Source organism: Enoplosus armatus, chromosome 2 (genome assembly GCF_043641665.1).
Source record: "Enoplosus armatus isolate fEnoArm2 chromosome 2, fEnoArm2.hap1, whole genome shotgun sequence".
NCBI lineage: Eukaryota > Metazoa > Chordata > Actinopteri > Centrarchiformes > Enoplosidae > Enoplosus > Enoplosus armatus.
The window spans coordinates 19,600,668-19,614,283 of NC_092181.1; the positions used below are offsets into that span (position 1 = coordinate 19,600,668).

General features: G+C 41.3%; 1 protein-coding gene across 1 annotated transcript in view; it reads right to left on the minus strand.

The window, feature by feature from the left end:
• inpp4b (inositol polyphosphate-4-phosphatase type II B) overlaps window positions 1–3,902 on the minus strand; it is a 105,042-nt gene extending 101,140 nt beyond the window's left edge. The window contains exons 1-2 of the mRNA XM_070913925.1: window positions 3,739–3,902; window positions 956–1,072 (exon numbers count right to left, since the gene is read on the minus strand). Coding sequence (XP_070770026.1) covers window positions 956–1,072; window positions 3,739–3,744 — 123 coding nt within the window. The 5' untranslated portion in view covers window positions 3,745–3,902. The remainder of the gene's footprint in view (window positions 1–955; window positions 1,073–3,738) is intronic.
• Between the last annotated feature and the right edge of the window lie 9,714 nt (window positions 3,903–13,616).

A 13,616-nucleotide genomic window follows, 5' to 3' on the forward strand; every position in this document is an offset into this window, starting at 1 on the left:
GAAACATTTGGGAAAATGTAAGTACACAACTCAACATAGGAGATAGGTCTAGTATATAATGCAGAAATGTTACATATCATACCTTTAAGTGTGTAAGGTGTATAATATATATAAAATGGATACCAAAGTAGAGGACACAAAACTCAACATATGTGAAAAGGTTAAAGCGTTTTTGGAGAGCGATAAGAAACTGTCTCAGCAGGTGGAAAAACAACACACCGTTTCAGGCTGAAATAAGTCACAAATTGCACAACCCACCCCCCAAGTGGATTTGTTTCAAGCAACAAAACAACAGTAATTAAGTGCAAAAATCAGAGGCCTTCATGTGATACCTTTGCAAATACTAAACACTGCTACAATGGAGTCTTTGCTCATCATAAAGCTCATGAATGTTTCAAAGTAAGTTATGCCAAATTAAGATCTTGACACCCATGGTTGAGTGGAGTGCTTTATTAAGATCATACACCCACACTGAAGAGCATGTTTTAAAAAAAATGTCTGTATCAGAGGGCCTGACCCATTCAGGATTCTATGACTGGCTCTCTTTCCCAGTCCCACTGGTTTTCCCAGGGGATCAACGCCAGAGAACGCCATGCTCAGATGCTCATCGAAGGCTGCACCCTCTTTTGTGTCTAAACTCAAGGCAAAGGTCTCAGGGTCTGATCAGTACACAACTCTTTGCACCTCAGAAGCTGTAGGATAAATTTAAACATAATGAGATTCTGCTGCAGATTTCTCACAGCTTTTCATGTTCATCCCCTGTAAAGTTTAAAGCTGGGTGCTGCACAACCAACACTTGAAAGATGACTGCTTCACGACTGGCTTTGAACACATTCTCATCATTATCTCTCTCTCTCTCGCTCTCTCTCTCTCACACACACACATTGGATATTCAACATGCTAACATACAACAAACAAATACACACACACAGAAACACAACAACTGTTTACTCACTGATTCCTGGCTCTTGTCCTTCGCATCATACACAGTCAGCTTGACTAGAGTCTCCGGGCTAGCAGGATACTCTGAAGGGAAGGTCACCCCCGTCAGAAACAGCGGGTCTTTGTTCGCCTGTCAGAGAGAGGGATAGCACAGAAACAGGGTGAGATACTATATGTGTGTGGATGTGTGGTGGTGTGTACCCTCATGCACATTTGTACTGCAACACACATGTTCATAAAAAAGCAGGAAGCCAAAGGGAGAAACAGAGGGAGGGAGACTTGTGTGGGTAAATGAGCCAACAGCTGGGCTCAGTCTGTCCTCCTCCTCCCCCCGGTGTTTCTCCCCACTCCTCTTGCCTCCCCTGCTGCCTCTCCTGGGCACAAAAAAAGAGTAGATAGAGCTCTCCCTGGTGGGTCTACCTGGAGCTCTGGCATAACTACAGTCTCCGGACTGAGACTGCAGGCCAGGAGCAACAAATGTTGACAGGTAAACTGGCACAGTGGCAGGGTGGCAATGGGATTAAACCATTTCTGTTGGGTGTTTGGTATTCAAACATACCAGAGGGCTATATGGCATTTGCTAATATTCACTCACTTTCCTGAAATCACAATAACCCAGGCGTCACCTTTAACTTCCATGCCAGGGCTTGTTTTGCCATGGCCTGCAGAGACCTTGCACCATAAAAATATCCACCTTGACAAAAGTGTTACTTTAGATTTAAAACCCTCTCTACGACCTCTACAGAGCCAGTAGAGTGTGGACCTGTATGTCACTTGTTTCAACCTGTGCAGTTTCACCTGTTGGTAGGAATTTTCTTCAAACAACAGAGAGCATCATGAAATGAGGCAGGTTTCTCTACTAGTATCTAAAAAAAAGTCCCTAGTTTCAAGAACATTCTGAAAAAAGGGACATTTTCTGACAGCATCAAAGTAATATACCTTGTTCCAAGAATCTCCTGTATCTTGGAAGACAGGAGATTCTTGTTGTCAGAAAGTTGTTTTAATTGTTGTTAAAAACATTTGCAAAACAACCAAGTGGAACCGCATCAACTGGAGATTTGTAGTTAGACGCATATGTTGTGGCATCCTGAGAGATTCAGCTGGCTGAGGTGCATACCTCTGCCCAATTATGGCCTTTCAGCCCAGGAACCTTTTCAGGTCATCTCTCTCACAATCGTCCTTTTCTTTAAATTCAATCTGATACTCTGTGGGCGACATGCCCCCCAAAATAAACTCTTGGACATGATGGAAGTGTTTAGATCTGCCATAAATCCTTACATGAGTGAATTTTATTACACCAGGAGCTGATGGGTTTTTCTGGGAACACTCAAGGATTGTTTAGCCATTTGGTGTTGTCTATTTAAACCAATTCAAAGCACTTTGTGTTTACACTGGGGACTTCCTCTTCCTCTGCTTCGCGCTGATGGGCGTCTTTAGAATGCAACCCTTAGGGACTGTGTGGGGACAGGCTGGGGAGCAGTAATGAGACCAACACAGACAGACTGGCAGACATGTATGAATGTATGGTCACACCCTTGACTCAAAGAAACATCAGCAAAGAAACTAAGGCTGTCAGTATGGTTGAAATTATATTATATAATTTTGATATTTCAATATTGATATTTATGGCAAATGTGAGCAAAATCAGTAAGTGAAATATTATAACTGTGCAGTTATAATGTGTGTTTGTCTGTGTTTCACTACACTTTGTAAGATAAAACTAACACATGCAAAACAACATTTTGTTACTTAATTGTTTGTACTTAGCAATTTCTTCTTTCTTGGAATAATTAATTTTGATGACAAACTAATGAAAAAAATGTGTAAAATGATATATCATCAAAATGTGATGTCTCTCAAAGTCGATAAACAATAACACCGAGTTATTGCCCAAACCTTAAACATTAGAAGCAGCGTAGTTATACGCACATCACATGTAGGTGCGAGGCAACTTGAAATCTGCACAGATGAAAAGGACAATGTTTCGATCAGAGTTGGATCTTAGTTAGGTCAAAATGGATATCACACCCTCTATTACTCTACTTAAATACATTCGTGGTTTAGAGTCCGTGTGCAGGTCCTTCAATCACAGACCTTAAACATAGCATTCCTGCACAATGTCTGATTATTATCAAAACGCCCAAAGATTGCGTTGCTAAGAATGCCAAATCAATGGTAAATCATTTTCGATAAGCTCAGATAAGATGGACACGCCAACAAGCCTTGAGTCCTTGACTACAACAAAGGGGGCCGGAGAATTGGGAGCCAAAGCATGAAGCGCCCTAAAAACAGCAGTGTGCTTAACACATACACACAAAGACAGAATTATGTGTTCAACTGCACACACACACACACACACACACACACACACACAGAGGGAACCCGCAGACCCACCTCCTCACCGCACCACTAACCCCGCTGATCCTTCAGAAATCTTCCATGCGCTGACGGAGGGGAAATAAAACAAGTCTATTGCTTCTTGTTTCAGCCTCTGTAGACATGGTAACATCGGTCTTGATGCCCTGTGCCATTTTGCCGCCCAGCCATGAAGCTTTGTGGTTTGTGTCCACCAACATCCTAAACACACAACCCGATTCAGCACAGCGGGTACAGACACAGTGGAACCCAGTCCACTGCTTTGAGCTCAGCGCAAATCTGGATACATATCAGTACAGTACACCGACAAAAAGACACACAGAGCCATTATACTCAAGAATGTGCAGGTACACACTCACACACACACAGCCCCTTACACCTCCCTCTCTGGCACACTGAATAGGCCTCATTCAGACTTACCAGCATGCTTGGCAGCCTCAGCTGCGGCTGAATCTTCTTAGCGCTACTGATGGGCTGAGATGAGCTTAAGTGTTAAGCCTGTCTTCATTTACACAGAGAAGTAAGCCAGTCTGTCATACAAGTGGTCAACATATGCCCCTCTCTTGTCTTTTTGTCCGTTTGGGTTGCAAACCTCGGTGGAATGGTCAATTCAGGCCATTAGAGGGTGTGTGTGTGTGTGTTTGTGTGTGATTGGGTTGAGGGGAAGTACAAGTATTCTGGCTTGAATCTCCCTACACTGGAGGTTTTTCTCCCTCCCTTGACCACTCATAATTACACACACACACACACACACACACACAGACTAGACTTTTTGGACTTGTTCCAGGCAGGGGGTTTCTTCGCTTGACTAGCATGACATCAAAGGCTGTTTTATCCCTTGGCTTTGCGTGACATCAAATCCCCCTCGAGTGCCACCACTCCTGGACCCGTTGCCCATGTTTTACGAATGGGGTTTTCCTACAAGATACAGACAGCATTTTTGTATCGCCAGCTTCAAATACAATTTGTCGAAGATGTTTCCCATTGCACTTTAAAGAGATTTAGAGGGCTTTAGATTTTCTACTTAAGTTGTCACTGGTCCTTTCTGTTTTACCAACAGTAGATTAAGATACACTACCCACACAGAGACGTAGACACTCGCTGTGTGGAGATAAAAAGGATCTGGCTTTTGTGGAAATATGGCACTGTGTCCCAGTTCCATAGCATACAGTGTCTTAATACTACTGAGTGTATACTGTATTTACTATGTACTATGTTAATGGTTTGGGAAATTAGTATAAAATAAATTAATGTACTTCACTGTTTTGTACTAATAGGAAATGAAACAAGGCCTGCACCAATCAGTGTTGCCAGATTTGACAGATGCCAAAGTTTCAACTTAGTTCTAATGAACTGAAACACCATTATGTCATTGTGTGTCGAACCTACTGTGCCCTCAGTCAGCCAACAGAGTGGCTTTTTTGGCTCTACATAAATCTTTGTGTTTCAACCTGATAATTCTTTTTACCGTCTTTTCTATCTTTGATACATGCAAATAAACAAACTGCCAATTTCACATTTGAAAAATTCAACACCAAGTAAATGTGTTTGCTGGGATCTATCACTTTGTTTTTGTTTTCTGTGTTCACCAGAGGCCGTCGCACCACCATCTACAATTCTCACTCTTCTTTTCAGCAGCATTGTAGGAAACTGTCAGCTGACACACCATATATTAAATACAAAAACATTGTTTTACATTTTGGCACAGTTGCATTTAGTAATTTATGATATATTTACAGGCAGTCTGTACTTGAAAGACAGATATGTGCTTAACACATTTGGCATATTCTGTATTCTGTAAAACTTTGATTTTTACAATAAGTAACACCTGGAGAGGTCATTTCTTTAAAGTACAGCATTGTAAAGTCCAGATCCAACATGATTAAATGCTGTCCTGTTCTTTTTATCTGACCCTTGTCTAGTGATTCATGAGTAAGACTAAAGGGGGCTTTGTAGCAGCTGGCATGTTCCATCATTTATCTTTTAAATTAAACCCTTATATCAAATTCCTGATCGTATTCCTGATAATACGCCTAACACATGAGTAGGACTAATGCTGAAGCTTTCATGCAGCCAAGACTCCAATCAGTGTCCAGCAAAGCCGGCAGCAGCTGTTGATAGCGGGCATCCTGGGAATGTGACAAACAGCAGAAGCACAAATGGCAGTTGGGCTGCCTTCAGATTCACACTGCACACACAGTGGGGCTCCTCAGCACACACATACACATATATATATATATATATATACGCGCACGCGCACACACGCACGCACACACACACACACACACACACACACACACACACACACACACACACACACACACACACACACACAGGTTGTCTTTTGGCCACACAGGTTAATGAACATCTGCTGCTGTGCATGTCGGATTGTAATGTATGAGTGGGGAACCCTACTGGTTACCACTGCCCTGACAAGTAACCTCTGTTCCTCTAAACAACACACAACACAACAACAACAACACTTCATTCAAGGAGGATTTCAAAGTCACATCGAATTTGTTCAATGTTGTGCTGCTTCTGACTCATAATAATAAAACAAAAACTAATATTACTGATCTGATTTCTGTGTCAAGTGTTAAATATACTGGTATATGAAATAGTAGGGTTCGTCACTTTTATGACACTATCCAGACTAATAAAATGAATATATGGCAGAGAAAACTCCTCAGACTATCTGAAACACCTCTTATGAGGCTGCAAAGCTCTCCTTTAAAACAGACTTGTAAAATCACACAGAATGTGAACATACCCTGTTTTTGTGAAGTCGAAAGCAGTCCATATCCTCAGCTCCCAATCCTGAACATTACAGCCATGAAATCAAAACTCCAGCGGCACTCTGAGTGTCTGCAGAGCTGGCTGAGCCAGCATACAGTATCCTACCACATCCTGTGTTTCTATACACACATGCTCAAACACACACGCTGCTGTTCCCTTGACAGGACTGAGGGGAAAAGCAGTCGAAATGCAGTCTTTGAAAGAGACGGTTATGCTAATTTAGCTTTACTGGATTAGCAGGAAAATAATGTGTGTCAGGAAACGTTGCCCTCATATGAGGAAAGAAAAAAAAATGTGTGTGTGTGTGTACGTGTACATATATGTGTGTAAGTGGGTGTTCCATAGTGGGACAGGGGGCAGCTGTTGCCGCCCCAAAAAACACTTGTGTGGCTGTTGCCTTGGGAACAGCACTGTCACACTGGAGGTCATAAAAGAAGCATTTAAAGAAGTCAAAGAGCACAAAAACACTGTATGGAACTCCTTCACAATTAAACCCACAAAAACATATTACATATTGAGAGATGATACTCATTGACAGCCACACACCAGCTCTTTTCGATGTCTGGACTGTCACAGCATAGAAGGTTAACGCTCATTGTTTGTTCCAATTCGATGACTCAGATGGGGAAAAAAAGGTTGAGAAAAAGGAGGCCAGACAGAGATGGAGAGACAGAGATGGAGAGAACACCAACCAAGACCCAGTGACCCAGAGACACAGCAAAACAACAAACATCAAAGGTCGGAGAGAGGCAGAGAGAGGATTGTGCGTGTGTGTGTCTGTATGTGTGTGTGTCTGGCCTTACCTCCACTATCTCTGTGCAGGCATGAGAGACGAGGTGCTGCTTGTGGGGATCTATGACAGCCACCTGGACCAAAGCATTGGGCTTCCTGTCTCCGCCTGAGGCCACCAGATCATTACAGGCTACAGAGAGGGAGAGAGGGAGGGAGAGACGATGGGGGGAGGAGAGGATGGAGAGAACAGGAGACGAAAGCAGAGCAGGGAGGAGAAGAAGAGGACGAAAAATCAAGATGAGAGGGGGAGATAACCCTTTAAGTGACACAAATCACACGACACTGGGTCACAAATGGAGAATGTGACAGTAAATGAGAGAGAAACACGGTAAATAAACATTGGAGAAGAAAGAGCAGAAAACGGCTAAGACAGAGGATTTATAAATATCTCTTGTCAGATTAGATGTCACATACCAAAGCACTAAAGAGCTGCAAGAGCACAAAGGAACAAAGGAGTTAGATCTACTGTCCTCACTCTCTGAGGCCTCAATAAAAGTTTGGGAAAATAAATTATATATATATGTATATATATATATATATACACATTGAGATATAAAATTGTTGCCTCAGCAGTTGAATAAAATGGCAGCCAGGCAAGTAGAATTCCTTCTGGCAGTGAGATATCAGTTTTATTAGGGCTTTCATTTCCGACAACAAAAGCAGCTTGTCACTCAGCCCTGCTGGCTTCCAAGGACAGGAAGACTTTGCATCCCACAATTCCTTTATAGGAAACCAACGCTTCCTGGTTACGAATAGAATCTCCCCCTAACAAGATAACACTCGCTGATCGCATCACAGCTAAACTGATGCAACTTTCCTTGACAAACGCTACTGTACTAAGACATCCTTGTTATCTCTTTTGTAAAATCAGATATACTTCAGTAAAGTTGCACTTTTGACCAAGTCAAACAGCAACAAAACAGCTTGATTTTTTCTGAACCTTTCAAAAAAGGAAAAATATCATCACATTTCTATGGTTAGTCTTTCAAAACAACAAGCTTAAGATGCGACTCTTCTGTTCACATCTGCTTCAAATGGAAGGCCTATAAAACATCCGACCTGATACCCAGTAAATTACACCATATGGCTCTGAATTTATGTATTAATGAACATTTGTATACACTCGAGTACAGTAATGACAAATCTGTGTTCAGCAACCTCCTTGGGTCCTGTCCAAAAGCTGCATTTTATCTACCTAGCACAATTCTGGCATGTAAACAGCAATTGATCCACTCGCAATGCCTGGTCAGTTTCACACATTTCTCTGCAAAACAAGTCTGGATAATATCACTCAGTGGGTGAAATTCAATTTAAAAAAAACAAGCAAGGGCAGATGGTTGCTTCTTTGTGTGCTGTTCCATCTTCATGGGCATTATTTGAATGTTTAAGCAACTGAACAGCAACAGGAGATGAAAGGGGTTCTTGTCGGAGGCATTTTAAAAGGACTGAAGAGCCAGAATAAAGTTGGCAAAACAAATGATGGGTTCATTAGCAGGGCATCACACGCTCCTTTATTTTCTCAGGTTTAGGGGTGGTTTACGTGTCTCTGATGTTTTAGGTAAAGAGAGGAGAAAAACTGCATGGTAAAGCGTTTCTTTTCTACCTGTTGCAACCCTTAATTTCAAACTGCACCTTTATTGCAAGATGTACAGAGACACATACAGTATTCAGCATAAGGCTTGCTTTGTATACACATGCACAAACCCACAGTGATGTTCACCTATTGTAAAACTAAGACAGAACCAGACATTTCCCAGCAGCACTGGAATGCTGATTGTGCTGTCAAGGTGACCTTGGTCCTTGGTCCTTTAAGAACAGCAACGCAAACAAAGCAGGGATTTAATGAGCATGTGTCACACACTTGTCTGCAAGAAAGTAGAGGAATAAAAGAGGACGCTTTCAGCATACAAAACTCAAAGTTTTTTTTGTAATCTGTGACTTCACAATTAAAGTGTACTCTAGGGTGTGGCAATATACCATGATATCACTGTTGGCTATAGTTACAGGTGCAACAGAGCACACTTCCAACCACACCCAACCACATCAGTCAGTTATGCTGGAAAAGATTGGAAGCTTTCAGCCGTATCCTGTAATCCCACAAGATAATGTTGCTAAACGATTGATACATACAACCCCTAAAATGTTAAAGACTTTCCTCATAAAATTGAAAATAAATTGCAGCTGTACATCTTATCATATTTAACCTATAATAATACATAATCATTTATTAGTTGATTATATTTTGTATTAATAATGTGAATCTGCAAAGTAACTAGTAACTAAAGTAATAGAATAAATGTAGTTGAGTAAAAAGTGGCAGTACATGGAAATATTCAAATAAAGTACCTCAAAATTGTACTTAAGTACAGTGCTTGAGTAAATGTACATATTTACTCCCTGCCACTCACGTTTTGCATTCCTCTTCCCTAACCTTTCTAGTTTTTTTGTAGTCTTTTTCCAGTAAATTAGCAAAAAGCAAAAAAGCAATCCAAATTTTATCTTATCTGTGAAGCCTTTTGAGAAATACATGCTGTATCTTATTCCAAAGGCGACGTATCTGATGTAGCTTCAGTGAGTGGTTAAAAAAAGAAATGGATGGACACAAATGTCTCATACAGCAAACAGAAAGTATAAATGTCACACAGATAAGATGGGTTGCCTGTGAAAAGCATCTACATCAGTTCCTGAATGATGATAGATTAAGTAAACTGAGATTTTAGCTTTGAACCTGAACAAACATCAAACATACATAAACTAGCAAATGAAGGGGTCATCAGTGGATATAAAACTAACCTTGGATTGACTGAATAACTTCTTCTTTTCTTTTTCAAAATAGCTAAATGTACATTGTTCAGGATCTAAACTAGATGTGAAGTTTGTGTGATGGATATTGATAAAAAATCCCATCTTTACATTACATTCAAACCATGTGACATCAATTCTGACATAGACCTTTGACGGCATTAGACCAAATCCAATGCAGTCAGTTTGCTAATTCATCCAGGGTATGTCTCGTCATGAGACTCCCTTAAGAGTATTCAAAATACAACATCTCGTTTTGTGATATCAAATTGAAAAGTGCTTTATTGAAGCCATTAACAACTCTGTCTCTACATCCTTGAGCTGGCACACTAAGTCTTGAGTCCCGAGAATGGGTATAAGTCTGGGAGTAGGGGCACCGCCACAGCAGGGGAGCATAGAGTGAATCATGAGGGGGAATAAAATGGACTTCAGTGCATGCAGCCATTACAAGCCATTTACAAACCTAAAAACATGCATTACTAATGCTGCTCTGCTACTGAGATAAAAAGAGGGGAATGCTGTTGGAAGAAATCTATTTGTTAAGATTATGATCCATTAGATTTGACATCTAGGGTAGATCAGGGGTTTCTTTAACAAGATTGAAAACTCTTGGATCATTTTAATAGTGACCATCTAATCTGTATGAATTTACCTTGGATGGCCAGGCTATGCTGCAGCATGACTGCACCTCTTAGAACTGGGATTGAGAAGCATTGATCTACATCTCCAAGTTTTCCCACAAAACGAGAGGAGGTAATGAAAGAGAATAAATGAAACATGGATAAGGTTGACGTGATCTGGGGTCTCAATTTCTGTAGGTGTCTGGTAGGTGTCTCTGTAGGTCTTATTGCATGTTTTTTATTGCATTATTGCTGCAATGAACCCGATGATGACCGGTGGATTTATATAGACAACCCAAGGACTCCCATGTCCTGTCAGTGCCTGTGCATGTTTGGTGGGTCATATGCATCACTAATGACACTGTCAGTTTTTCTTAATCACTCTACACCTTTTAATCACCCTTTCTGCATGGCCAAAACAACTTCTTTGCTCACAACATAAACACGCAACCCCTGATTGTTCTTTTATCATTCACAATTCCAATTAAGTTTTATTCGAACAAAATTGCAAAAAAGAAAGGAGAAAGGCATTTCTGTGACCAATTCGAAAAAAGAAGACAGCAAATATGTTTATGATTGGTAATAGTACAAACAACTGTAACATTCAGAGCCTTTGATTCTTTAACAGCTGTTTTTGGGAAAAGACAGAGTTGTAGAATATCTGTGCAGCAGTGCAGCAGAGCTCATGCATGTATTATCTCTTAGGGGCTATTCTGATTCCACATTCCCTTTCTCTCTTCAAGATCCTGTTGCCAGGTCTTTTGGACTCACATTAAAGGAGGTCTCACATTTGCTTATGCTGGAGGAAGGCTGAAGCAGAGGAGTTTGTGTGCAGGCAAAAATCAAAACGAAGTCTTGCAGAAAATATGTTATGTATGGCACTGATATTCACACAAACAGCATCTGTGTGCCTGTGATTGGAGGTCTGTTGTGTAAATACTGTAGGTGCAAATGGTGTTAAACGGTTTACGGACCTGCATAGACAAACCTAAGCATGTGCTGTATGTAATGACACACGTGTACATACAGTAATCGCTAGAGGCCACAAAGGTTTCCAAAGAGCTCGACCTTTTTTCTTTCAGTCGGTTTCATCATATAATCACCTCCCCATGTATCTAAATTACTCTGGCGTCTTTACTTGACATGACTAACATTATTTTTATTCTTTTGCACTGCAGCACTCACATACACACAAGACCTAAACTGCAGATAAGCTGCTGACTGTCCCTATCAGTCACCTCAGGGGACATATATAATGACTGGCCTGAGGGATCTTCCCTACCCCGCCGCAAAGTTAACCACAGCCAGACTGGTGATGGAAATGGGACTGGGTGCCCAACCATGCATCACAAGACTGGCTCTCTTACAGGGATATGACACTTCGACTGACCCTCTGAGGTCAGAGCTATTATGATGCTGGGTGGGGGTGGCAGGAAAGGGAAATAAAGAGGGCGACAGAGGGAAAGGACAAGGGAGTCCCTTAGAGAGACATTTAGGGTTGGAGGAAGGAAGCCTGAGTGAGAGGGGAGATAATGAGGGAGTGACATGGAAGGAGGAAAACGGGGTATGGCCTATTAAAGTCAAATAATGGATTGAAGAGCGGGAGTGACCAAAAGAGTCATAAAGAACATTATATTTGTAGATTTTTGGTCATTTGTTAGTGAATTACCTGCTTTAGCTTAGGTGAAAATTAATTCAACAATGATGTGACTTGCAATTTTAGTCAAGCAACTCAACCATCAAAGTATACTGAGACTGATTCCTAAATTACCATAACAATTGAGCAATTGGAGTAATAATGTTTGCCCATCCTTGGAGGCTTCAATTACTATGCTGTATTTATTTTGTGTGATTGGAATAAGCTGAGTTCTTTCAAGATGAATTTGCTGGAAATGAGTTTTAATGCAGTGGGCCTCGGAGACCCCACAATGAATCTAAATTCCATTTAATCGTGAGGGGAGCCCTGGGAGTTGCCACGGGAGACAAGAATATATGCTCATCTCCAGAAGACGCTTATTCATCACGATAATTATTTCAACGTTTCAATTAATTTGACAACATTATTTGCATGTGCCGCCATTTTGCACACCTGTCTGCCAGTGGGTCTGGGGAAAACTGAGGGAAAATAAGGGCTGTCGTGTTGTGATAAACATGTCCTTCACCTGCTGCACAGAGCTGCTTATCACTCTCGTAAAGTCATGAGTTTTTGACAAGCATATGATGTTGAATTCTTGCAAGACTATAATGCCTGTAATTTGCCATTTCATATATGATGGGAGCCTCAAGTTGTACTGCAGTTCTACTGCGGCAGACCCATGGCTCTGACATCTCTCCACATCAACTGCATGTGTATGGGTTTCTGTGTGTGCTCAGACGTGTGTGTGTGTGTGTGTGTGTGTGTGTTTGTGTGCAAAAAGTAATAATAAAGTAATGAAGATTTAAAAAAAAAAAGCCCAGGGGCTGACAATATAAGCCTGCTCTCCTCCTGTTCAGAGTAATTAGCCCCCATCCTTAATTACACTTTTCAGTTGTCACTCAACCAGCAGAGGGTGCCAAAAGCTGGAAGCAGCCTGGTGGCCAAAAACAATCACCCCAAGGTTTTTACTGATTATAGGCCAGTTGCTCTGACTTCCCTAGTCATTAAGTCCTTAGACAAACTGATGAAAAGAGAACTTCTCATCAATACTGAGCTCCTGCTCCTGCTTGCCATTACAGTTTGCTTACAGGGATGGGCAAAGGGTAGAAGATGCTACTGCCACTCTGCTAAACCTTGTTTTTAAACATCTTGAAGGTAGCAGAACACATGCCGAGCTGCTATTTGTGGATTTCTTGTCTGCTTTTAACATGATCCAACTGCACATTTTAATAGACAAGCTCATCAAGAATTGTGGTTAAGATTTTAATGTTGTGGGCTGGAAGCATGTAGGGGGAATTGTCATCATCCACAGGGTCCTTTCCTTTGCTACTCCTATTCTGTATAGTGATGACAGCCACGGCCGGCACGACAACACATACATTTTAGTCGTTTGCTGACGACTCTAAAACTAAGGACATGAGTACTGACATATTCTAGACATCAGCCATGTAAGAAGGGCCAGCAACGTCTGTTCTGCTTCCAGAAAGTTTCTCAGTTTCATGTTGGCAAGACCCTCATGATCCTATTTTATAGATCTTATACTGAGTCTGTTTTAACCTTTTCTTTAATCAGCTTTTTCGGGAACCTCAGCAACAAGGCCAAAAACGCACTAACCAGGAGAGTGAAAGTGAACTGCAAGATCTACAGCAGAG